Source organism: Haemaphysalis longicornis, unplaced genomic scaffold (assembly GCF_048455015.1).
Source record: "Haemaphysalis longicornis isolate Haplotype H1 unplaced genomic scaffold, Haemaphysalis longicornis Haplotype H1 scaffold_1, whole genome shotgun sequence".
Lineage (NCBI taxonomy): Eukaryota > Metazoa > Arthropoda > Arachnida > Ixodida > Ixodidae > Haemaphysalis > Haemaphysalis longicornis.
The window spans coordinates 329,490,054-329,514,606 of record NW_027526203.1 but is presented as its reverse complement, the minus strand read 5'-3'; the positions used below and the strand labels follow the sequence as shown (position 1 = coordinate 329,514,606).

The following is a 24,553-nucleotide window of genomic DNA, read 5'->3' as shown; positions in this document are numbered from 1 at the left end:
TTGTATCTTGCAGTCTTTACGCGGACTATACAGAAATAACTTTTTCAAGAGGTTGAAATTTTGAGTGCAGTTGGCCTTTAAGTCTGGGTATTTTTGTTTAGTGCTGTACTTACTGGCTCGTGACTTCCTTTCCAAGGAAGAGTTTCTTGCTGTTGAAAGCTAACCAAAAAATGTGTGGTGTACAGTGGCTGTTCTTAAGAATTTTCATACAATTACCTTAGTTTGTTGTAACTAGGGAATGTCCTTTGCAGCGTTTGTATTTTTAATTTTTGAAAGATTTACAGGTGAGGTGCTATGAAGCACTTGCCAGCTGAACCCGATTCTCAGACTGTGGGCTAGGAGTTTTGCACAGAGCGAGAATATTCAAATCTACATTTGTGTGAATTTTTGGTAATATTTGGGTGAAGGTTGTTTGTGAGAAATTTAGCCTCCTGCTGAAAGTCTGGGTGCTGGTGGCAGGGCCGCTAGTCTTTTGTACTAATTTAGTATAGTGCAACAGTTGTTTGATGCAAGGCTGCTTATTGGGAACCGAAGTTCGCTTTTCTCATCAAGCGTCCTGCCGTATTGCAAATCTGTATAACGCAGTGTTTCACTCCATATTGGCATTGATGAATGCCGCGTAAAGCTTTTTGGCTGTTCTAGTTGCGGCATGGATTTTATCGTGTGCCAATTTGTGTGTTCTTGGTTATCATTCTTAGATGCTGCGATGGAAAAAGGCGTCCCAGTGCCAACAGAGACAAAGCAGGAGTTACCATCGAGCCTGGTGCCATCTGAGACAAAGTTCACATCCCTAGGAGAGCACACCAGGTTGTCATACTCATTGGGTGATGTAAGTTTTGGGTTCGCATGCATATTGCTATTATGCTTGCATCATTCCAGTACAAGGGGGCTAAGTGACAGCTAGGTGGACAGCATCTCTCTCTCTCTCTCTCTCTCTCTCTCTCTCTCTCTCTCTCTCTCTCTCTCTCTCTCTCTCTCTCTCTCTCTCTCTCTCTCTCTCTCTCTCTCTCTCTCTCTCTCTCTCGCACACACACACACACACACATTATGCTCTGGTAGCAATGCTGGCCGATCTACAAGTTGAAAAAAAAAAAAAAAAGACGTTCAAGAAAAGCCCCTTGAGAACGCCATGCTAAAGAACGCTGGGGGTAGGTGTTGTGTCAGCTGAAGTGTAGTCTCGTTGGCTGTGCAGGGTGCCTCCCAGTTCCTGTCGGAGGAGCTGTCGGTGACCGCTGGAACCAGCACCCCGAGTTTCACCCAGCTGGCTGAGACGCGCACGCGATCGCTGGACGAATCGTCGGCTGCTGCCAACGGGGTGGCGCAGCTGGCAAGCTCGCAGCGGTCGGCGTCGTACTCGTTCCCCAAGAAGGTGTCGGACACCGAGTCCCGGTCGTACTCCCGCTGCCGGTCGGACAACCGGGGCTCCGACGAGGGGGCCCTGAGCTGGCTGCTGGAGCTGCTGGGGCCGTGTGGGCCCAGCCTGCTGCGCACCTGGCTGCTGGGCCTGGTGGCCACGGTCACTCGACTCTGGCTGGCCCTGGGCACCCTGGGCGGCGCACAGGTGGGGCGCCCCGGGGGGCAGGGAAGGGGTCTGTTGCATTGCATGCAGCGTGGGAGACAGCCTACACGTGGCGAAGGGAGGCTTTAACTTAGGGTGAAAGGGCTGAAGCGATCCAAGAAGGCACTGGATGCCTGCAACGGCGGTAGACCGTGATTGTGACACACAGATGTTGCTCACCTGGGGCTCGATAAGTGTAGGTGGGCAGCTGGGCCTGAAAATGAATTGTGTGGAGACTGAAAACATCATGCCACATCATTTGACTTGGAGAGAATCAAAGTTGGTTTGAGAAACATGCAGTGAAAGCTTTATTTAAATTAATGGGCCACAAATAGAATTGCTGTTTAAGTGTGAATGTATGTAATTGTATGGGCCTAATAAGCCACTATGCTATTTAAAGGGGCACTGACACAAAAATTTAGCATCTTGTTTTTTTCGTTGCGATAAGTAGCTAGTGACCTACTTATAACGTGTAGAAACCTCATTTGCTTCAGCGTGCGACGGTTGTTTAATTAGAGGGATTTTAAATGCGGCCAGTCGCAGTTTCGGTTTCAGCGAGTGCCGCGAAACGATGGATTTTGTGTGAACAAAGCTGACCACGTGACCGTCGGAGGGATATCACAGAGCAGAGCCGCCGTAGCACTGTCGAATCCGCATAGACGGCAGTTTCTGCGAATGCCCCCACGTACTGATCTCGTGAGGCGCTTAATTAAAAAGCGACCGTGGATGTGACGCAGGCGCTGCGAGTGCAAATGCTACCGCGGCTAAAGAACGACGCGCGACGCTCGAGGCGGTGGGTGGCAAGACGCGCGCTGGGAGCAGCCGGCCGGTCTGCCTACAGGTCCGCCTACAGATGTGTTCGGCTCAGCACTGCGGCGGATATTCGAGTGCCGCTCTCGTAAGCGGTGCAGATGACAATTTTTAATGCAACCCGCCATCGCATCATTAACTCCTTTCTCATTTAAGCCACTATGGTCGGGACTTGGGGACAATTTCGTGCAGCGGTAACAAGCTATCACTGGAGCTACCTGCGCCAGCCTGGGCCACTTCGCGGCCGTGGCCGCCGCCTGCACAGCGACCGTGCGGCTAGCTCAGTGGGCTTTTCGTGCCTCCGGCGCGTTTTCGCATCCAATGGTAATAAACAGTAATAGAAACAGAGTGCCTGGAATCGCTGTAAAACTTTGGTCGCGGCCAGCTGCCCGATTAGCTGACGAAATCACGGCGCCTCCGCCGCCAACGATCGGGTCGTTCGTTCTCGAGAGCAGAAGCTCCGCCCTCCGGCCCTCCGATTGGAGCGGCGAGCCAGGCAAGCCCGCGTAAAACGCCGGTAGTGGGGAAGCGGCAAACACAAACTCGTGACGTGTTTGGATGTTGTTTATTTACAATTGCGCGTGGTCCTCTGCTGGCTGCTCGGTTGCGTTTCGCACACTTCAAAATTGATTTTAAATATGTTCTAGGCTGTATTCGCCGCTGATATTTTGCAGATGATGTATATGTGTTCCCACCAATCTATCTCCGACGTTATCTCGCCTTAAAAATTTTGTGTCAGTGCCCCTTTAATGCATGTGCTGTGGCATTCGGGGCAGTAAATAGACCTTCTGCAAAACCTGGTGCGCGTCTGCAGTCGGCATGCAGGTTTCCTCTACATTTAAAGATACACCTGAGACTGCCCTCTGCCAGAGCAGTGGGTCAGTATGTTCTGATGTTTGCTCTCTGCCAAGGCATGGCCAAGGTGCAATAAACAAGACTGCATAGTATGTGCTTAGAATATGGTCTGGTGTAAAAGGAAAGTAATTATACCGTAGTGTTGATGTCTTTTATTTATGTGCAGGATCGGAACGAGCATGAGTTATGAAAATAGCCAATTTTGCCTAAAGTAGCATTCAGCATTTCATGAGTGTTGGTTTTACTTTAATTTTAAACGATACATAAATGATAGTCTTTAATACCCGTTCTCCACTGGCATCTCGAAGTTTATGCTGCGGTTCATTTTTCAGCGGCATTCGGTTCAAATGTGCATCGAGCTGGAAAATTGACACTGGGTTAACAATTTTCAACATCCAGTCTCAATCAGTGTCTCATTCAGCCATTTGTCCTGAAGTTAAAATACTGTTGCAAGCTTTAGTGACTTTATATCCTCCATCCTATCAGCATGGAGAAAGAAAACTTCTTGTGGGTGATTCGCAATTGGTAAGAGGAAAAATTGCCAGAATAGTCCAAAAATTGAATTCAAATGCAGGTGGGGATTCTTTCAGTGCAAGAGGTTGCCCTTGATTTCAAGTGATGTGCTGCAGTATGAAAATGGATCTCGATGGCAGCCGTGCCATGGCAACGTAGCGAGTGATTGTAAACCTTTCAACTGGTATCAGAATTTAAGTAGACATGGTGGATTCTAACCACCATTCAAAGTGAGTTTTTTTGAGTCGGTATACATTTGTTTCAGATGCGTTGTAAACAACGGTGGAGTGCGGGTATAAGATAAACATGCATTATGCATTTTATTAAGAAAATGGCGAGAGGTGGGCGGGGCGGGGATTATTTGACTTGTGCACGGCCAGCTTGTTTTCCTTGGTTCACCATGTGAGAAGATGTGTGGCAATAGTTAACATACCAATAAATGTGTTTAGGGCAGAGACATAACTAGTGTGTCGTTTATTGAAGCTGAATTTGAAGGTAATAATTACACAGTGAAACGGAATGCATGCGAATGCCAGTCTCACATTGTAGTTATCCGCTCGGATTTGTTTGAAAAATACGTTGTGAATCAAAGCAATTGCTTGGTGTGCTTTTTACTTACTGAAAGCCTATGTTATAAAAAAACCAACGGCACCCCAAACGAGTTGGTATGCGGCATTGCCGAAGGCATTGTCAAGTTCCAGAGGCCACATTTTTAAATTGTGAACCTTAATATTGTTTTGCTGCCCTGCTGATACCGTATCTGCCTTTTTGTTTGCAGACGATACTGATTCCTTTCTGCCTCTTGGAAACGGCAATGTACAGCTATTGGAAATTTAGCTCTAAAGTGAGTTTGTACCTGCCTTTTCCAGTTCCTGTATTTTTGACACCCTGCTAATCTGATGCTGTTTCCCCCATTGCACCCTTATAACAGTCAAAGGCAGACGCATGCCTTGTCGCGTGTTTCCAAACGCTTCGCTTGATTTGATTTATTGGAGTGTTAATGCACCTACGCGCGCCGTAGTGGAGGGCTCCGTATTATTTTTGACCACCTGGGGATCTTTAAAGGAGCCATGAAGAGAAAATACAACTTCGTTTAATTTGAAAGAACGAGGATTCAGTGTCTAACTCAGCTCCATTAGAGCCACAAAAGATGCTTTTTTAACGAAAAAAAAGCAAGAAGTATTTTAAAACTTTCAAATTTTGCGCCACAGTGACGTGTTATGAGCAAAAATGACGTCATATGGGCCAACAATAAAACATAATTTTCAGTGCGTTAACTGCATGTTAGCATTCAAGTGATGCGGTCAAATGGAACTAGAGGCCCCATTACAGACGTCCAGTCATGGGTTGTCGCGACAGGTCTCTTGGGCGGCCGCCAATCGCACAAACAAGGTTCCGTGACGTCATAGAAAAGTTGCGGGAAATTGGCTAGGGGGTCGCGACTGCTTCAAACATTTTCTTTAATATCTCCGCTATTTGTTCGAAGATTGCGATGATATTGGTATCATTGTTATCGGGACGAAGCAGTCTTTCTAATAAACCCAACTTGTATTTTGTCTTCATGGCTCCTTTAACGTGCGCCGAAATCTCGAACATGTGGGCGTTTTTGCTTTTCGCCTCCATCAGAAAAGCGGCCGCGGCGGCCGGGAATCGAACCCGCATTCTTGTGCTCAGCAGCACAACGCCTTAGCCACTGAGCCACCGTGGCGGGTAAACACTTCGCTGCACAGCGCTCGACGTGACCTGTGTGGTGCCACTGCGCGTGCTATTCTGTTGCGCTGCTCCTAAAACGGTCCCGCTGTTCGCGCTCTGGGGCCTCGAGGTTCAGTCCTGGGTTCTTGCACTGACAGCATGGATTCGAGCCTCAGCTACTTTAATTTCTTTTACTTTAATTTTTTTTCTAAACTAAGTTTTTTTATTGCGGTAGAAGTCAATTCTTCGTGTTGTTTTTGTTATAAATGGTGATTTGGTATGTTTTAGATGGCTTTCGATTCGGGGCGCATCCTATAACCACATTTCATTAACGTTCTGCATCACGCGAAGACAGTCACATAGGGCGCTGTGCAGCAAAGCGTTTGGAACGTGCTACTTTGACATGCGATAGGGGGCAACAGAAATACTTCTTCCTCTAGCACCATATGTAAGCCTTTTGACTGCTGTTGCATTCTTTCCGGTACCTGTTGCAGGCAGTTGTTGGTGGTCAAGTGAGCCAAATGGGGTCTAGCCTGGTAGTACTTCTTTAGAAGGAACCTTTATTCACATAATGGATTAGTGCGCAGTGGGCAAAAAGGTTGCGACTTCAGCCGCTCGAGTCACGAGCTCCTTCTGGAACTGGGGGTCCGAGCGGCCCAACGCCTCCATCCACTGGTACACAATCCCACATTTGGTGTTGGACCGTGGCCCTTTCACCGCAGCAGGGGCAGAGTGGGGCTAGGTACAGGGAGCGGTGGATATGATGCAGGACGGCTCTGCAGGGTAGGGAGTCCATTTGTAGGTGACACCAGAGGTGTTCCTCCTCTAGAATGAGGGATGAGTGTGGGGGGGGGGTTGCGGCAGGAGAGGCGGTAATGCTGCATGACTTCTGAAGGTCAGGAGACTATCCCTGGTTGATCTGGCTCCATGGAGGGTAGGGTCCACATTGTACGACAGGGTGACAAGTGCTCGAGCTGCCGTGTAGGCCGTCTCTATCTGTAAAATTCCCGTTTGAGCCGGGAACCATTGGAGTTCAACCGTGTGGGATGGTGAATTTAAGACAGAGAATTTTGTGTGCCGGGGCCGAAATGGCAAAGCTTTGGATGGCCATTTTCGAATCGGAGAATATAATTGCCGGCGTGGGCCTTTGTGTTAATGCCAGTGCAATTGGCGCTTCTTCAGCCACATGCGGGTGACGGATAGTAAGGGTTAGGGTAGCAAGAGGAGGAGGTGATGAGTGAATAACCACAATAGTTAATGCCTCTTCAGGTCGATATACTACTGCGGCGTTCCACGTAGAGGGTCGCTCGGGAAGGGGGTTATTTTCGAGGTAGTGCCATGGCTCGATGCACCCGCCTGATGTAATGCTGCACACTAATGCATGCCCGTGAGCTGGCCTGATCCCAAGTCTTTCTAGGAGGCATCTGCTTGCAAAGGAACGCCCCAGGCGATTGACTTGGCAATTGCGGTGGCCCTCTATCAGTTCTGCTGCCGTATTGTATGCCCCTGTTTCCCCCAGTCTGGCAGTGGAAGCGTTGGGCGGTAACTGCAGGGCGGCTCGGAATGCTTTGCAGATGAGGCCATCTACTTTTCTCATCTCGTTGTCATTGAAGGAAAGATGGGGAAGAGTGTATGTGATCCGGCTGATTAAGAACACATGCACGAGTGTCAGGCGGTCTTGCTCTTTGAAGCCATGCCCTTGAGCAACAATCCTCCAGAGCAGACCGATTACTTAGGTGACGTGCACCGAAAGCTTTCTGAGCTCCTCCGTGTTGCACCAATTACTGTGCACTAGGAGTCCTAGAATTTTGGCTTTGACGTTCTGCTGCCGCGTGGGGCTGTCGAAGGTTAACTCCCGCCCGCCAGTACCCGCCTGCTTGCTTGCGTCTGTTTAGCTAGTGGTCGGGCAAGCAAGGTCAAACAGGGTTAAGAATAAAGGAAGGTTGGGACGCAGCAGCAAAATGGCGTAACGGGTGGCAAAAATGCCGATTTATCCCTGCCAGGGTCCGTTGTATAATTGGTGTTTTTAATGTGTTGTTTGTTAGGGAGTTAGCTGGGACCGCGGTGATCCGTCATAATAGTGGGTTGTCATAAAACTGGGGAACGTATCTTCGAGGTTCCGTTGTACTTTTTTTTTTTTTTTGTCACTGCCAGGCCACACACAAGTCTTGGTGTTGGATTGATAAAAATTTAAGGTTGATTTCTCTGTTGAAGGAGTTAATAACACTAACATAAGGTATGATTACATTGATGGATGTAACTATACAGGCACGCACATGCACCCTCCTCCTGAAACCCCAACTTACTAATGCAAAGGTTGGATGATTTGCGCTTTTTGTGTTCAGAAGACGGATCATGAGTCGGTCTCACTGGATGACACGTTACTCGGCATGTGCAAATGGTTTTGCCTTTGAAGCAAATGCAAAGCAAGTAATCATTTTGCTTCGAATAATTTCTAAGCGAATCACTTGAATAGTTACAAAAATAGCAAATAGCAGCAGCCGTGAAAATTGCAGTGAGAACTCAACTGGCCGTTTAATTTATCGCAACAGTCAGTGGACAGTGCGTTGGCCCTGTGTACATTGTAAGAAAACTGTTGCATTACGTGCTGCAAAAAGGCAACGACGCCGACGGGCAAATGCCGCAAACGTGACTGATTTGGTGCGAAGAGAAGTGCCAGCGGGAAGCGGAACGTGTTCTTGCGTTCACAGTCCAAGCTACGAACTCTGCCTCTCGCGTTCTACGAGCTGAGCTCGTCGCAATGCAACTGTCTGCCGTACATGCCATGGAGCAGAGCCAAAGTGGTTGCGCCTTTCTCGAAGTGACCTACCTGCAGGCCGTCGCTCGCCAAGCACACCCACAAGACAGCCGCTGACCCGCAAGTCATGCTCCTTTCGCTGCACATTTAAATTTCGTGTTTTACCTATTTCTATGATAAGAGAATCAACCACAGATTTTTTTTTTCTGCATAAGATGCAGCAGCGCAGTCTTACAAACCGTGATCGTGGCTTTCATTTACTTTGTGTTTAAATATTGAGGCATCTGCGTTTCAGTGTCTAGAACAGACGCCGCAGAGAGTGAAGCAGCACGGCTTACGCCGCGAGACAACATAATAAGAACGCAAGAAGGACTACTTCTTTTGCCCCCTCCATTTGCACTTTGCATTCGCAATGCTGAAGGCGATAGCTTTACAGCCCAATGTACAGGTAGTGGAAACATCCGGCGTTGTGGCTCTGCTTGCTATCTCCAGATGTTTGAAAGGAAAAGGGTCGTTGCTTATCTGCTTATAAAGGGGCCATGAAGACAAAACACAAGTTTGGTTCATTCGAAAGATTGCCTCGTTAGAATCATACTGACACCTCTTTTAATGGAAACTTTGCTCAAATGAGCTATATAATTAGGAAAAAAGGAAATGGCCATGCGACCCACTAGGTCACTTCCTGCAACAGAACCGATGATGTCATATCAGCCAGCCTTGCGATTGGCGGAGGCCGCCGAAAGCAAACACAAATTAGGCAGAGCTCATCAGCTTGCCGAACGAGCTATTTGCGCTTAAATTTAGGGCACATTAGAGCGCATTAGAGTGCTTAGGCAAAAGGTTGCATGCAGCCTGCCTGAGGGCTTCATGCAACCCCACAAACGCTTTCTGTCCCTGTCAAAAAAAAAAAAAATTGCAAATAGCATCTGCTTTGCCCAAACCTCTACTTACTGACGATGCCTTGCTCCACCGAAGAAGATAAAGCTTCTGTATTTCAGTGCACATTTTGGTGTGGGTGTAAAGCTTCTGTATTTCAGTGCACATTTTGGTGCGGGTGTAGCCCCAAGTGCTTCCCCCTCCTCTCCTTCCCGTCGTCCTTATAACAACGAAGCTCCAGCTCAATGAATTTTTCAGCATGTCCATAAATTTCATTGTAGTGGGATTTGACTGCATTGTTCGTTCACTGACCCTTGTGATCAGGGTCCCCCAACAGAAAGGGGGACCCTGATCACAAGGGTCACATCATTCTGCTCATTCCTCCTCTAGAGTGCCGCATCATGCATCATTCTGCTCCATCCGTGTAACGTACACAAAGGGACAGATCTTTGCTCGGAGTGACGCTGTCGCACAAGATTGCATCTGTGGCCCCCTGTTCTCTGCAGCCCAGCCTGTCTCAGCGGCCCACCCGGCCCACGGCTGCTCCCTTGGCCTTCCTGGGCACCGCGTTGCTCCTGTGCGGTGTCTCTCCGAGGGTGTCCTCGCGCACCACCGCCTGCTTACAGCTGCTCACCGACCTGGTGGTGGACCTGATGGTGTACACCTTCTCCTTTGTGGTGTTCCACGTCATCTGGGACGACTGGGTGGGCTGAGCAGCAGCCCCGCGGTGCCAAGAAACACGTCCAAAGTGTGCAGCTCATCTCGCCCATGCTGAGGAACAAATTGCACTGCCCTGCTCGATGGCCACGTCCAAGTGTGCAGTGCCAGCAGAATTGGACTCGGAGAGCAAGGCCCCGTAAATGCCGCTCACTACAGGCACGGCCTTTTTGTGTGTGTGTGTGTGTGTCTCACTCCTGCATTGCAGTGGCTAGCCTTTGGGCCTGCAGCACATGACAAGGAAAAGCAACCGGCTGCTTGTCTAGTTGCTCTTCCACTAGACTTTTCACACACACACATTGCACCTGTTGTCTCCAGATAATGTCATCAGCTGGTTGGTCCCCGTCCCACCCCTTTTGTCTCCTCTTATAAGTACCATGTTTTCATGTTTTTTTTTGTAGTTCTTTAAGTGTCTGGTATGATTTCCTTGTTGCATTCTGCATAGTTTATGTTTTGTTACCTTTAAACGTGACTTCTAAAACCTTAACTGTGCCCCAGAAAACGCCTGGAAACTGAGTGTGTTAAGTGTATGGCCTCTGTGGGAATGCATCAGGTTGGTTGTAAAGTAGCGTTCTGAACAAAGCTGCTGACATATGCGTAGTAGGCATGTCAGCAGCGAGCGAAAAATTGCCAATACTGTGGTTTATTTTCTGGTCATGTTTGCCATGCAGGTATCATAAGTGTGCTACACATCATCTTCGGATCTTGGTGTGTGTTCTAAACATGACTCTTCTGATGTGGACAATGGGAAAATATAATTAGGAGCCCAAAGCTATTGATGTCTTGTTCTGCCATTTTCTGTGTCGACACTGGTTCAAAAACTTGGTCTTAATGAGTAGCTTCTTAGGGTGAATAGCTGCTCATGACCTACCAAGCACACATCCACTCGTGTAGCATTAATCACTGTACACGGTGTGTTGGAATGTTCAGTGGCATCCACAGGGGGGTGTGGTCTGCACCAGGCACGCAACAGTACATGGCGATGCACTGATAGCAGTGAGGCTTCATGTCCTAATACCAGGCATTCAGTTCTCAGTCGGCACTGTGTCAAGCGTGATCGAGAAGCTGCTACTGTGTTTCACAGTGTGGCATCCAGGCAGAAACGGCACTACTCTGTTAACAGTGTCAATGCTCTTCAGGTTGGTCATGGTGGAGGCGAACTACATACAGCGCGGCTGGTGCCCCACTGGTGAACGTGGTGAGGTGTCGTGAGAGGAACGCTGAGCTCACATGGGGAAGAGCTGCAATCAGCGTTCACACACAGTATCCCCAAAAGTGCAAGCAGTGGGTGCCGGGAACCAAACATGAGTGTTCTAGCACAAACGAGTCCAGCCATTTTAGTCAACCTACCAAGAACTCCAGTCTTGCCCCACGATGTTCTTGGCAAGCTGGAATTTCTCCTAGGCTGTTAAATCTTGCACGTGCTTCTGTGCTGTGCCAGTGGGCACAACCTCGCTGATAAAAGAAGCCACCGATAATCTATAAAGAAACAAACAAACGGTAGAACGAAGCATCGGCAGCAGTGCCCAGTGTGGTTGCTAACTTGCGGCTAGAGCCCTTATCGCAAAAGTCGGTGGACGAGGCGCTGTGTGCCATAGGTGACTGGCTATATCACGACTCTCTGTTTGGGAGCAGATCAGTGTGGCACGGCACATTTTATGGGTTGTATGGTTTTTGCTCTGAAAGAAGGTATCTGTGCATTCCATCTAAGATTCATAAAAAAAAAAACCTTTGGGTGATGAGCTTCAGAATAGCATTTTGCTATTTTCTGGATATGTACAGCTATGATCAAAACTTTACGGACCAGGGAAATGGGAAATTTAGGTTATTTCTCTTCCTATAGCAGCCCGACAAACTGTCGCATGCATGCAAGATGTCATATAAGTTCTGAACAAATGAAAACTACCGCATATAGCAGAGGAATAACTCAAAATTGCTGCTTTCGTGGTCCGTAAACTTCTGCTCTTGGAGGTACATATACGGTTATGACACTGATGCGTATACACAGATTAGGTAAGTGGCTAGTCATTTGAGAGCTTGGTTGCCAGCAACATTTTTTTTTATACCCAAAATTTTGTCGGTCCAGGGACTAACATATGGGTGTTCTCTTTTTTTGGAGAGCTGCAACCGAAGTTGAACATGATGTTCACAAATGGTGTGTTTTCTGTTTTGCGTATTCTTCAGCATCCTTATACAAACGTCCTTCCACGGTTTGTTAAGCCTGGGCTCCTACTTGTTTTGCTGTCGTTCTCATTTTCAGAAATGTAGTAGTACTAGCACGTGTACGATGAGGTATACCTTTGGTATTTATTTTTAAAGCTAAAGTAATGCATATCGAGGGATATCGTATGGAACTGCCACTCTAGGTGACATGAACCTAAGTGGGTGTTTTTCAAGTGTTGAAGAGAATTTTTTGTTTTCGCTGCGTACGTCTGTTTAGCTCAGGGGTAAGCAGAGATAACAAAACAGGTACTTTGTAATATCACAACGCGTATGATGCAAGTGGGCACAACCTGCTTAACCCTTTTGCTGTGACTGACGTACTGGCAGGTTTTCGCGTTTCCCCTCCAGTGTCACTGACGTAGTGGTACGTTTTCCATTGTGCGTTCAAAAATTCGTGCCATAGCGCCAAGCTGGCACGCCTGGACTGTTCGCGCCATCTGTCGAATCTTTCTAGTAGCTCGTATTTTCACTCGCAAGCTCTTCTATGACGGTATGTTGAAGAGTACAGAGCGACCGTGCCCACCCTTCGTTGCTGGGGGGCATGGTTGCTCCGTGCGCGGTGTACTCTGTTGGGGTGACTGACCGTGGAGCACGCGTGCGATTACGGGTGGGAGGGTTGTTGTGACATCTGCAATGGGCGTCTAGGTTTTTTATTTATTCTATTCTCGCGACTGCTGCGGCGCACCAGGTTAGCCCAGCGCACAGTTGCCTCTCCAATAGACCGAAACATGGCTCAATCGGCGGCTTTCACTTGCCCGCCACGCCCTCATTTGCCGCTGTCAGCAGCAAATGAGGTGGTTGTATCAATCTTGTATCCCCTTTTTATCTGTATCTGCTATCATGATTTTGCAATGCGTCATTTCTGTGCGCTGTGTGTGGGCTGTTGAAAGTGCTCCCTCCATGTGCTCGGTTACTTTCAAATGGCTGACCACACAGGGCCTGCGACTGCGGACAGGAGCAATGGTTTTTCCGATTCCAATCCGAATACGAGCTGAGCTCAAATTCGCATTCTGGGAGTTTCTCATCCGAGAAAGGGCTGTGACTTCCACGGCGTCAGATTCTGATGTTGAAACGGTGGTCGTCGTCCCGGAAGTGTGCATGGCAAACTTAAAATATCTGGAAGAAAGGTGATTTCTCACCCACACTCTTTCCTTTTAACGCGTTACGTTCCAGGCGCACTCATAGTCAAATAAATAACTATGCTCCTTCCCTGATATTCCGGAAACCAAGCAGACACTGGGGGTGCGTCACGGCCAGAAACACCCGACGGTGAAAGGGTTTAAGATACCGAGATGCATTAGATGCATTTTTTTTTTTTCCACATACCACAAGGATGTTGCATGAAACTGATGCTGGATTTGGATTTATAGCAAACTGTTAAAAAGTAATCTTAAAATTGGAACCACCTTGTTTTCCCAAGGACAATGAACTCAATAAATTCTGAATCATCACAAGATAGTAGGGGTGTGTGAGTATTTGAAACTTGTGGTATTCAATTCGGCTTTGAACTGACTAGTGCTGTTCCAAAAGTGAATAGTTTTCAACTGTCTCGAAGTTCCAAAGTGCAAGGTTCCAAACCGCAAGTGGGCGGTTGTTTTAATGAAGTCGGATGGATAAAATTTTGCCCTTTCGAAAATGCCCCACTGAAAATGCATGCAAACTATACTTTTTGCAACAACCTGGAACTAGTTGGCCACCAGGTGTATCGTACACAGAGTGCCCGCGATCAACCACTGCGACCATGCACCGGCTTCCTCTGCTAGGGGCGACAGGCTTTTCTGCAATGCACAGGTGATGACCTGCTAAAGTGCAAGAGGCAGTTGCTTGTGGAGAGGATTGATCTTCTTGGCATTGGGTCAACTCCACTGTTGTTTGTGCTTCACTTTCGGCACCCCGATAATGTGGGTGGGTCTCAGTCTGCCCGCATCAACACGCTGGATAAGAAAGCCTAATTGCATGCTGACATGGTCGCCAGTATTGTGATCAAATGGCACTTGAAGTAGATTTTTTTTAATGTATCGGCGCCTTTGTGCACTACCGGCTTTGCCGCATCTGTGCACGCACAGTGGCGCTGTCACATACCAGGTACTGTACCGGCATCGGTTCTCTGCTGTGCTATAACTTTATATCATCATACACTTGCGCCATTGATCTCTCGCTTTATATACTATTTATGCGTTTATGTTAGACATGATTTGCCCTTTACGTAGCTCATATTTTAGATTCCTGTACATGCAGGGGCATTCGCAGTGCAAGTGTTTTTTTTTTTTTTTAAATGACAGACTGTTCCGCTGCACCAACCACAATCTGTCGTGCAAAAGTGGCACACATTCCTGCTTACAAAGTGTTTCCAATACCCCGGTGTTGGTATGTCTAGGTGTATAACACTTTGGTCGGCTTCAGAGTATGCTCACAGGATTCGGAGTATGAACCCAGGTTTTCGTGAAGTGTTGGCCAATCTCCCACCTAAGGTATGCGTCCCTTTGCTAGAATAACAGCAACTGTCAGGTATGTGCCGGCCGAGGCCAGGTAACCTGTGTTGTCAACTGCCGACTAAAAAGGGTTGATTCCTAAAGGAGTGGTGCCAACCCCTTCCCGTCAGACTGCAGCCAAGAGTCTGTGGGCCCTGGAGGGGTCCTCTGCCAGCTTGACTTGTTCTTGTAGTGGTGCTTGGTCACTGGGTAAAAGGCCTTCCATTGCTCAGCACTAGTGGTGGCTATGTGTGGGGTTAACAAGGGGCGATTTTGAAGGAGAGCCCACATCATGTCCATAGGAGAAGAGTGAATTCTGCACCATTTACACGTAAATGGTGCGGAGTTTTGTGGTCGCGTCAAGAAAAACTTGCAGCCTGATCTACGAGTGCCTTTTCCTGTGGGTCTTCTACAAGTTCAAGTTGTGACGTTATGACTGACGTATGTTTAGGCTTAATGTTGGTAATTTAATGCTGAGCCTTACAACATACAAAGCAACGTTGAGCTGCGAGTAATGTCGAGTTGGCACATTTCTGCCTGGCCCCCTTCCTCTGCTCCGCATCAACTTGGGCGCAAGTTATAGACCGGAAACTATGGGAGGTTTCACGATGTCCAGCCAAACAGGTTGAGGTAGGGTAATGGTGCCTTTGCATTTAAAATTCATGCGCTGTTAGTATGGTTCTCAAAGCATATTGGAGCACGGGCATGAAATCAAAAACTCTGGATGCATGGACTCTATGATTATTTGTGCCTGAATAGACGCGTCCTTTTTATGTCCCGTTAGATGGCAGCCCATGAAAATTGGCTATTGCCTCTACGAATAAACAAATTTCGTCAAATTCTGGAACTGAAAACATGTTCAGCAAGTTTAGTGTTTTAATAGCACCACTGCAACCTTCGTAGGTCGGGTTTTAGAGACGATAGTCTTTCTTGGGCTTCTTCAACCCAGGCATTTTTGTCTGTCTATGTCTGTGACTCGATTCAGCCAATCGGCCAAAGTGAAACAGAAGCTGTGCAATAGTTTTATATTCCCACAGCCAAATCTAAATGTCTAAGTCCGGTGTCTGTTCATACTTGTCAATATTGTTGAACAAGACATTACGAAAATATAATGCACAAAATTAATACTTTTTTACAATGTTCCTTTACAAAAAAATTCATAGATGCACGATTTTTGCGAAATCACGAAATGAAATGCTACATCCACTGCAGAAAAAAATCCACCTCGTCGCCTCCTGTTGCCTGCACCACTATAGCGTCTGGCGGAATTTTAAGAAATCAAGCGGCAACAGCAACGAAAGGTTCCACTAGATAGGTTCCACGTTCTGCTTGGAATGCACGTGGAGTAGGACAACGTGGTTCTATAAACGTTGCTGTAAGGCGCCTCGATTCACGCGCGTCTCCGTTGTACAGCAGCGCTGGCATCAAGGCACCCGGCCTGGAACAGTGGAACGCGGCAAACTTAAATTGACTTGAGCAAACCTTTAGCGTGTTTACCTTGGGAGGAGCGCGACCGAAGAGGAACAGCATGAGAGGTGAGCGGGAAAGTGAAGGGAGGCGTTTACTTGGCAAATGTCAACAAAGGCCATCGTCTCTTGTCGACATTTGCAACGAAAGGAGCAGATACACGGTCAATTTTTTCGCCCCATATCAAGCACTGACATTTGATGGTGAAATTTTCAAATACCTGCTCCTGCAAAGCTGAGCTACCGCACATTTATGATGATTGCACCTTAATGGCAAGGCAGCACCACTTTATGAAAATCACAAGTGGGAACATCCTAAAGACTGGCGCTGTTTGCCCTCCTCGGCCTTGTGCCGGGGAAAAAAAAAAAAAAAAAAAAAAAACCTTAATTATCATCATGAACATCCTAGAGAAAAAGCACCCTTGACAGACGAGACAACTAAGTAGATTCTAAAATTTACTGTTTGTCGAAATTACCCAGACGTTGCAAAAACATTAGTGAATGAAGACCAGAAAAGCAGCAATAAAGGAGAGCTAAAAAGAAAAGGGGGCTGCTCTGGAAACGAACATCGTAACAGACTGTGCTCTTGGTAGGGAGTGCTCAGCATCGTCTATTTTTCAAGTTCACCCTGTCCTATGGTGCCAGTATGCAGAAAACAGTCGAAGCTTGGGGGAGATGGTTTAAAGATGTGACCAGCTGCGCTCCGCTGGGAGCTTACCTGCTACAGCCTACCCAGGAACTTTATTAGTCATATCGGCACGAGAAATGTCGTGGCCACAAATAATAATAAAAAGCAACAACAATGCACGAGTAACCTGAAGACTGGCAACTTTATTGGGCAGCTCAGCAGCTCCTCAACACACGTCCAAAACACTTGTTTCCAGCAGCTGCTGCCGTCATCCTCCCAAGCTGCCTTCAGAAGTTGTCAACTGCTTGACCAGCTCCCTATTTACTGCAACATTAGAGCGTTTCCTTTCAAGGTATTCCTGCAGGATCCTTGAATTGCCTGTCTGCTGCAAGTGCATTTCCCAGTTGATCATCTCGTCACGGTAGCGCCTCTTGTCATCCTCAGCTTGCTGTCGGTAGACCTAAGTGAAAATGCATATGCGTAACAACGCTCCGAGAGAGAAACTTCACATTTAACAATTCTACAGAACAATTCTACACTGCTTTCCACCAACATTCTCACTCAGATTTGCACCGTCCTACACAACAGCAGCTTGTAGCTCAAAGTCTCCTGCAGTCTCGCAGGGAGAACAATGCAAACAAACACGCCTGTGGGCAGTGCCGTTCGTTTTTTTTTTTTTTTTTTACCCACTCACCGGCTCCAAATTTCGTTCCTACAAAGTGTACAGAAGCTTTCAAACTAATTACTGGACAGATTATGTCACTGGTAAGGTAATGGACTGCTATCAATAGTTGGGTGTTCTCACAAATAAAAAGTGCACATTATTAGCAGCCCTTACGAGAAGAAAAAAATGTCAAAACACAGGACTACCAATGATGTCTGAGGATGCCCCACTTGGCCTGTGGATGAATGTGCTGTCAATTGTGGCCTGGCTGCTCTGATTTTGGTTTTGATATCATTTCATAATTACTCCATGCCAATATGTCAGACATAACACTAAAAGAAAGCCCCCCCTCCCCCCTTTTCTGAAGGCCTAATGTGAACACTTTAGTCTCCTCTAGGAGTACACGCACCACTGGTTATGCTTGTTGGATGTTGCAGAGCATTTTCTTACGGTTATGTTCTCTCTATGTCATCACTCAAAATGCCCACAACTGGCGGTCACCAGTGAGAACGAGATTCACATAACTGCTTGTTTCCTCCAATACACTCCCATGTTTTCAGTTTTTTTTTCCTATGTCAGCAACTCCCCAACTGGATACATGTGGCCTGTTTGCCTAAAATTGCAATGAGAAGGCTAGAGTGGGTCACAGTTACTCAATGCATGTCTTAACACAAAGGGTGTGTGTGCAGGGTATAAAGGCTGTAATAAGCAATCCTCCTTATCTAAATGATCCCACCTGTTTTTCAGAGTCTGAAAGGCTTCTCCATGTTTTTGCCAATAGCTTCGACATTTCCTATGGAAGAAAAACACAGTACAATCATTTGAGTTTAGTCACACTCATCAATACAATTATGGAGCTGGCATACTTACACCTAAAGCGATGTCGCGTCGGCTGTGTTCAATACAGAAAAAAGCATATGCTGACCGTGGAGCCCTTGGTTTTTTTAGACGTCGCAGCTTCTAGGATGTAAAAAAAAATAGGTGGAGAATATAATAATAAGCATGACGCAGCAAAGAAAGCAACCTACAGTAAATTACAACTGAGACAAACTTGACTTGGATTGGGAACCATCTGTTCGGCCTATGTGGACGCTATTTCTATTGTATCTGCTACAACAGAGCAGAAGTGTTCATTCATCGTAAAGGGGCCATGCAGACAAAACACCAAGTTTGGTTCATTCGAAAGATTGCCTTGTTAGAATCAAACTGATACCACTTTTAACGTAAACTTTGCTCAAATTAAGCTACCTAATTCGGGGAAAAGGGAATGGCCGTGCGACTCACTAGGTCATTGCCCGCACTAGAACATATGATGTCATATGAACAGCCGTGCAATTGGCTGAGGCCGGAAAAAGCAAACACAAGTTAGGTAAGGCTTATGTAAGCTTGCAAAATGAGCTGTTTTCACTTAAGGGTAACACATGTTCACTTTATAGCAGTAGGAATGGTGGGGTGAAACAATGGCAGTTACGAAAGTACATGTAAACACAGAAGTACCAGAGCGTATTGCTGTTGGTACTGCGCGCACTATGCTTGTTATAGCTGCACAGCAATGCAGTGTTTTGGGGTTGTCTCAGATGACACTGGCCAATTGGCATAATCAACGTTTTCTTATGTAACCCATGTTGAAAATACCCCATGTTTCACGAAATGATTACTACCTACCATAACAAAAACAAGCCAGGTGCAAGTACGGTCAAAAACAAAGCAAAAGCGACCAGTGCGGAGCAGTAGGGTGGCGCCGTCGAGGAGGACTGACGGTAAACAAGGCTTTAAAACATTTCTAGCTAATTAACAATACATTACAAGGGGCTACCAGTCATGTCTCTGTTGGTTTGGTGGTACGTAACGCCCATTTAAAGTAAATTTGGTCGAGCTGAAATTTGAGTGTACTTGGCCTTTAATTAAATTGATTAATTTAAAAGTGCTGGGGGCACTGTAAAACACCAAGTCTTTCGGATAAAACAAACTTTTACTTTGTCTGCAAGGCCCCTTTAAAGGCCAAGTGCACTCAAAATTTTCGTTGCTCACATTTGATCTAAATAAGCCGTTTATGGTTTAAAAATCGCCATGGTGAAATTCTGAGCCTGATACCCACACAGCGCAATCACTACAAGCGTTCGAAGTAGCTACAAGCAGATGATGTTTGCACCAGGCAGAGAGTCGCCGAAATAAGTTCCGAGTGGCTTGTGACGGAGACAAGGAACTTGTTCTGTGGAGCTCGCACTTCTCCAGCAACTGGCACAGCACACTGTCGTGCACAAGGATGTGTTTGCCGGGGGTTTCGCTGCTTTACCGCCGCATTGTACGGCCGTCGGCATCACGTTTTAAAACTAACCGCATAGGTAGCAATATTAGCATTTTTTTTTCAATGCAATAAAGACGATTACAAGCCAACAAACTATACACACGCTTGTGATGCTTCGGAAGTTGGCAAAGCTTGTTTTACTTGAAAATAATTTTACTCATAAAAGTAGTAGCTCAAGACCCGCACTTGTCTGTATGTTTATCATTCCTATTGCATCTGTCACAGAAAAAAAGATTTTTTTAAAATCTTTGACCACTTGCGCTTCCGCGTGCAATATTTACTGCCTCGCTGGCACAACGGCACCTCCACTTCGTAGACATCTCCAAAAGTTGGACGACCTAACTTGAGTTGTTCTACGTGCCGGTATAAACATTTGCTACTTTTTCCTCCCTCGCTAAGTGAACCAAAACCACCCTTGTGCGTGGTAACAAATATATCCACACAAAGATCGGTCGTCATCTTCACAGAGTGTGAAAGCTAACGAAATTTCTCCACTCCTAAACAATAAACTATATCAGAGTGTGAAGACGGGCTAGTTGTCATACTGATAAAAAAAAATAGCGTAAAGAAACTGAACAGAAGACGAGAAAGAGACAAACACGGACACTGACTAACAACTGAATAAATTTTATTGCACGCAGGCAATATAAGAAAATCCAGAAAGAACACTAAAAGAAGATACAGTTAAGATTGTAGAAATGATATCTCCTTTGGCAACAAGTCGATTGACGGTTTGCTGACGCATGCGCCCACTCGCTCGTGCATCGAAAAAGCTTCAAAGATCTTGAGTGTTCTCTGGTCACCGTAGCGCTTCAAGACAAGACATTGCTCAAACAAGGGCTCGCATAATGGCTTGTTCGCGCATGAAGCAACATGTGTGGCAAGGTCACTAGTACCTGTAGTGGATTTGAGAACGAGCCCTCATTGTAAGGCAAAAATAACTGCTGAAAGTCTACTTTGTCTCGGTTGATAGTACCACAAAGTCGGAATTGCGCCTAACTCCATTAGCCTCGGCAAATGTTAGTGGAAGATCTTCTGTAATAACAACAGTACGAAACGTGACACTAACAAGTGCATTTGCAGGCTGGTGCAAGCGGCTGCCGGCATTGGGGCACCCGCTTCCATTCCGTCACCTACGTCACGTCCGGCCCCCGGTAATGGGCACCTTTTTCCCAGTTTTGGTTCGAAAAAGGCCAATCTTCACACTTCTCAACCCGTTTGCATCGCTCACATGCCTGTTTGATACACAGCGTCTTCCAGTTAGCACTATTTTGATGTATACTGTTAGATTAAATTACTTTTACATTGGCGAAAATTTGAGTGCAGTTGGCCTTTATCATCTTAAAAAGGGGCCATGAAGAAAAAAATACAAGTTTAATTCATTAGAAAGACTGCTTTGTTCCGATAACAACGATACCAATTTCATCGCAAACTTCAAACAAATCATGGAGATGTTAAAGCAAACATGTGGAGCAGGGGCAACTCCCTAGCCACTTTCCGGCAACTTTTCTATGATGTCACAGAATCTGTTTGTGCGATTGGCGGCCACCGAACTGACGCATGACTGGACAATTCTAGTGGGGCTCGTAGTTCTGTTTGATTGCATCACTTGAATGCTTACATGCAGTTAACGCACTGAAAATTATGTTTTTAAAATTGTGGTTTTAGTGCTGGCCCATGTGAAGTCAGTCCTGCCCCTAACGAGTCACTGTACAATGAAATTTGCAAGTTTTTCAATACTTCTTGTGTTTTTTTGGTTAAAAAAAATCTTCTGTGGCTGGGATGGAGTTGAGTGGGGTACTGAAGCCTAGTTCTTTCAAATTAAACAAAGTTGTATTGTGTCCTCATGGCCCCTTTAATGGGACCATAACACAACATCCAACTTTACTCCGTTTGAAGGACTGCTTCCTCGGACTAATACTTGTGCCAATATTTTAACCTTAACCAAATCAAAGGGTAGCACCTATCAGCTACTTTCTCGCACTTAACTTGTGCTGCTACAAGTCCAATCTGCCTGATTGACTGATGCTGACCAAACAAATCAGGAATAGAAATGGTTATGTGGGCTTTCAGCTCAAACCGAGTTACAAATAAAAAATAGGTGATTAACAAACAGCTAGAAAGAAAAAAAACATAGTGGCGCCATCTTGAAGTGGCTTTCGTGACAGCACGACAGATTTTTAAATTCAAAAGCATTGCACCCACCATTTTCTTGAGGGATACTGAGGGTCAGGAGAGGCCAAGTCATCCAATTCTAGTCAGTTTCTTCACCCGAAGCAAGAATAAGCTCATGAATACGGCTACTACACAATACAATGCCCTGCTAGGTTTAAAAATGTCTCATCTTCATGACGGTGTTGAGTCCTTGTACCAATTGTACTGACTGCCGTCTTTTGCTGCTCCCCCCAAGAACGTCACAGGGTCCTTTCCAGGTCATGTTATGACGCAGTAAGTGGGTCATTTGACTGCCCCTTGAAACACCAATTCCTCTGTGATGGCAGTAGTGTTTGCCATTGAAAAAAAAAAATTGCAGTGAGGTATTACTGTGCAATCTTTCGAATAAAAAACAGGTGTAGTTGCCTTTATGGTCCCAATAACAGCGTTCTTTCGAACAAGAGTCTGCTGCAAAAGCATTTTGAAAACAAACAGGCAAGCACACTTCCCCACTTTCTTCAAGTATGCAACACAGTTAAACCTGGATGTAACGAAGCTGACAAGAGTTCGCAATTTTTCGTTACATGCAGGTTTCGAGTTAAGGCTGGCGGGGAATGAAGCACAAACGAGCCAAAATGCTCGACATCAGTGAAGGTGAACTCACCCTTTAAGGATTTATGTCAAAGTTGACAATTACACGAGTTGTGCCTGCTGCTTTCGCAAGAGCTAAGGTGCTACAGGGTGCTCCAAAGAAGCACGACCACGTACCACCGTATTCAGAAACGCATTGTAAGTATTACCTTTGCCCTTGGACCTGTTTCGGTGCCTCAACGCATTTCAAGAACCAAACGTATGTGAAACAGCGCCTTTTCGTAAATTCGATGCTTTTTTTCTCACTGCAAATTGTCGAGAGGGCGCTAAGTGTGATTCTGTACCAAGCGACGACACTCTTCTTTCTCGCTGGCAGAGTCTGCATTTAAAATTGCGGGCTTTTATTGAAAAGACAAAAATGTTCAATTTCTGGCAGCACAACTCACCGACAAAGCGACACCACAGATAGCTGTGGAGACGCGCGACTACACGCCAACAGGCAGGACCAGAACCTCAAAGCTTGTCTCAAACTTACACCGCACTCACACATGGAAATGCACGGTAGTTTGTGGTGCGACGATACGCAACCAAAACCAGAAATGGCTGCTACGTTAGCCACAGGATGGGGCTAGCCTCTCAGTTCATCATCATCATCACTGTGACTTAATTTGTTTTTAGGCAATCCTAGACATTTTCGTAGCTGCTGGCTCCTTACAGTAAAGCTATTATTTGCTAAATTAGCGCATTTCTCCGGTTGCGTTTTCAGTAAAAGGGGCAATACACAATGACTGACCAGCTTAGTGACTTTGTTAGATCGCGGTTAACTGCCCCAGCGCCGTCGTTACATAGAGGTCACAAACGCATGGGTTTCAATGGGGAATTGAAAAACTTCGTTTAATCCAGGAATTCGTTACATAGAGGTTCGTTACAACCAGGTTTACCTGAACTAAACTTTTGATAAGCACTTGGGTGCAAGATCAAAGGGTTGGTTCTGTGTAAAACAGTAAATTACTGTTTTGCAGAAACAGCGCGAGGCTTTCATCTGTATGCATTAAAAGCATTAAGTCTCACCGCTTTGAAGCGCCGGTTCTTGGCCTTTAATTGTGCTGCGTCTGTTTCCTGCAAGGCAGCCTCTATCTGTTCACTGCTTAGTCTAGCCAGACGATTCAAGTACTGTTCTTCACGTTGTGCCTGGAGCTCTTGCGCTTTGCTCACATACATCTGCAATGTAAACAACTCGTGAAGTACGGATGGAATATCATTTCATGCACGCAGAAAGTAGACGCTACTCTTGCCTGCTTTGTCTCCGCGTCTGCAGCTTTCCATTTTTTGGCAGTCAAGGAGGCAACTTGCAAAAAACTTTTTTCTGCAGATGTGACGTAGGTGCGACGCCATGGGTGAAAAAAAAAAAAAGAAGTGCTACGACACTGGGCACGTTTTTTTACTCTGCCAGTTTTCAAAGTGAAGAATGCGGGAGCATTTGTGGGCATTGTGGAGTTTCCGCAGCTGCTGCAAATGTGGCGCAGGGGGAGCGACCAAGGAAGGCTCCGAGCAAACGAGGGAGGTGCTGCTCCGCCCTCCGTTTTTCGACCACACGGGATGCCCCATAAATGCTTCCGCGTGTAAAGAAGCATCGTAAATGAAACACTGCGCACAATTGAAACCACACAAAATCGCTATGTACGTACAGCGAGACATATTTCGATAAATGGTACACTGTGAACCCCTCCAGATCAGTGACGTCGCGTTAAAATACTTTCTTAACAAACATTCGGACGGCACTCGAACGCCGAATAGGAACATCGCCGGACAGCGCTGTAGAGAAAGGCAATGCGCCTACCTGGATTTTGTTGCCGCAAAGAAGGCCAAAGCGCTTGTACAAACAGGTTGTAACCGGTCAAGTGTTTTTTCGGAGGACTCGGAAGGGTCTCGCGGCTATGTTTGGAAGAAAGGTGGCGAATGCATGTACCGAAATTTTTTCGAAATGATAACCACGTTCTTTGCATCGGCGTAGCGACTAGGACACATGGGTTTGTTTACATCTAAAGTCACATGAAGCCGATTTCGGAACTTTAGCCAGTTAACAAGACAAGCTAAGCCGAGGAAGAGCCGAGGCTGGCGGAAGCCAGGAGTAGCCGGAGCAACCACATCGGACTATTTTCCAGAAACCAGCAGAGCGTCGTCTCTACGTCGTCGTCTTCGCTGTTTTGCATTTCTCAAGCGCACGCGGAGCTGTGGACTGAGAGATTCAGCCGAGAACAATGCACCA

General features: G+C 46.4%; 2 protein-coding genes across 2 annotated transcripts in view; one reads left to right on the top strand and one right to left on the bottom strand.

Moving 5' to 3' along the window:
* Positions 1 to 16,294, top strand: part of LOC144152022 (uncharacterized) — a 20,061-nt gene extending 3,767 nt beyond the window's left edge. Inside the window, exons 2-5 of the mRNA XM_077683218.1 lie at positions 699 to 829; positions 1,193 to 1,561; positions 4,515 to 4,580; positions 9,569 to 16,294. Coding sequence (XP_077539344.1) covers positions 699 to 829; positions 1,193 to 1,561; positions 4,515 to 4,580; positions 9,569 to 9,775 — 773 coding nt within the window. The 3' untranslated portion in view covers positions 9,776 to 16,294. The remainder of the gene's footprint in view (positions 1 to 698; positions 830 to 1,192; positions 1,562 to 4,514; positions 4,581 to 9,568) is intronic.
* A 456-nt stretch (positions 16,295 to 16,750) lies between these two features.
* LOC144152042 (transcription factor A, mitochondrial-like) lies at positions 16,751 to 24,551 on the bottom strand. Its single transcript, XM_077683236.1, has 6 exons — positions 24,125 to 24,551; positions 23,580 to 23,650; positions 23,356 to 23,505; positions 18,102 to 18,191; positions 17,968 to 18,024; positions 16,751 to 17,027 (listed from the first exon to the last, which is right to left on the bottom strand). The coding sequence occupies exons 1-6, from the start codon at positions 24,288 to 24,290 to the stop codon at positions 16,836 to 16,838; spliced, it is 726 nt and encodes a 241-aa protein (XP_077539362.1). The 5' UTR covers positions 24,291 to 24,551; the 3' UTR covers positions 16,751 to 16,835.
* Between the last annotated feature and the right edge of the window lie 2 nt (positions 24,552 to 24,553).

Excerpts from the sequence above, each read along its gene's own strand:
- LOC144152042 (XM_077683236.1), bottom strand. The coding sequence starts at position 24,290 with ATGCAAAGAACGTGGTTATCATTTCGAAAAAATTTCGGTACATGCATT. Across the intron at positions 18,025-18,101 it reads GACGCGACATCGCTTTAGGT|GAAATGTCGAAGCTATTGGC; the intron begins GTAAGTATGCCA and ends TTTCTTCCATAG. Across the intron at positions 17,028-17,967 it reads TTTCAGACTCTGAAAAACAG|GTCTACCGACAGCAAGCTGA; the intron begins GTGGGATCATTT and ends ATTTTCACTTAG.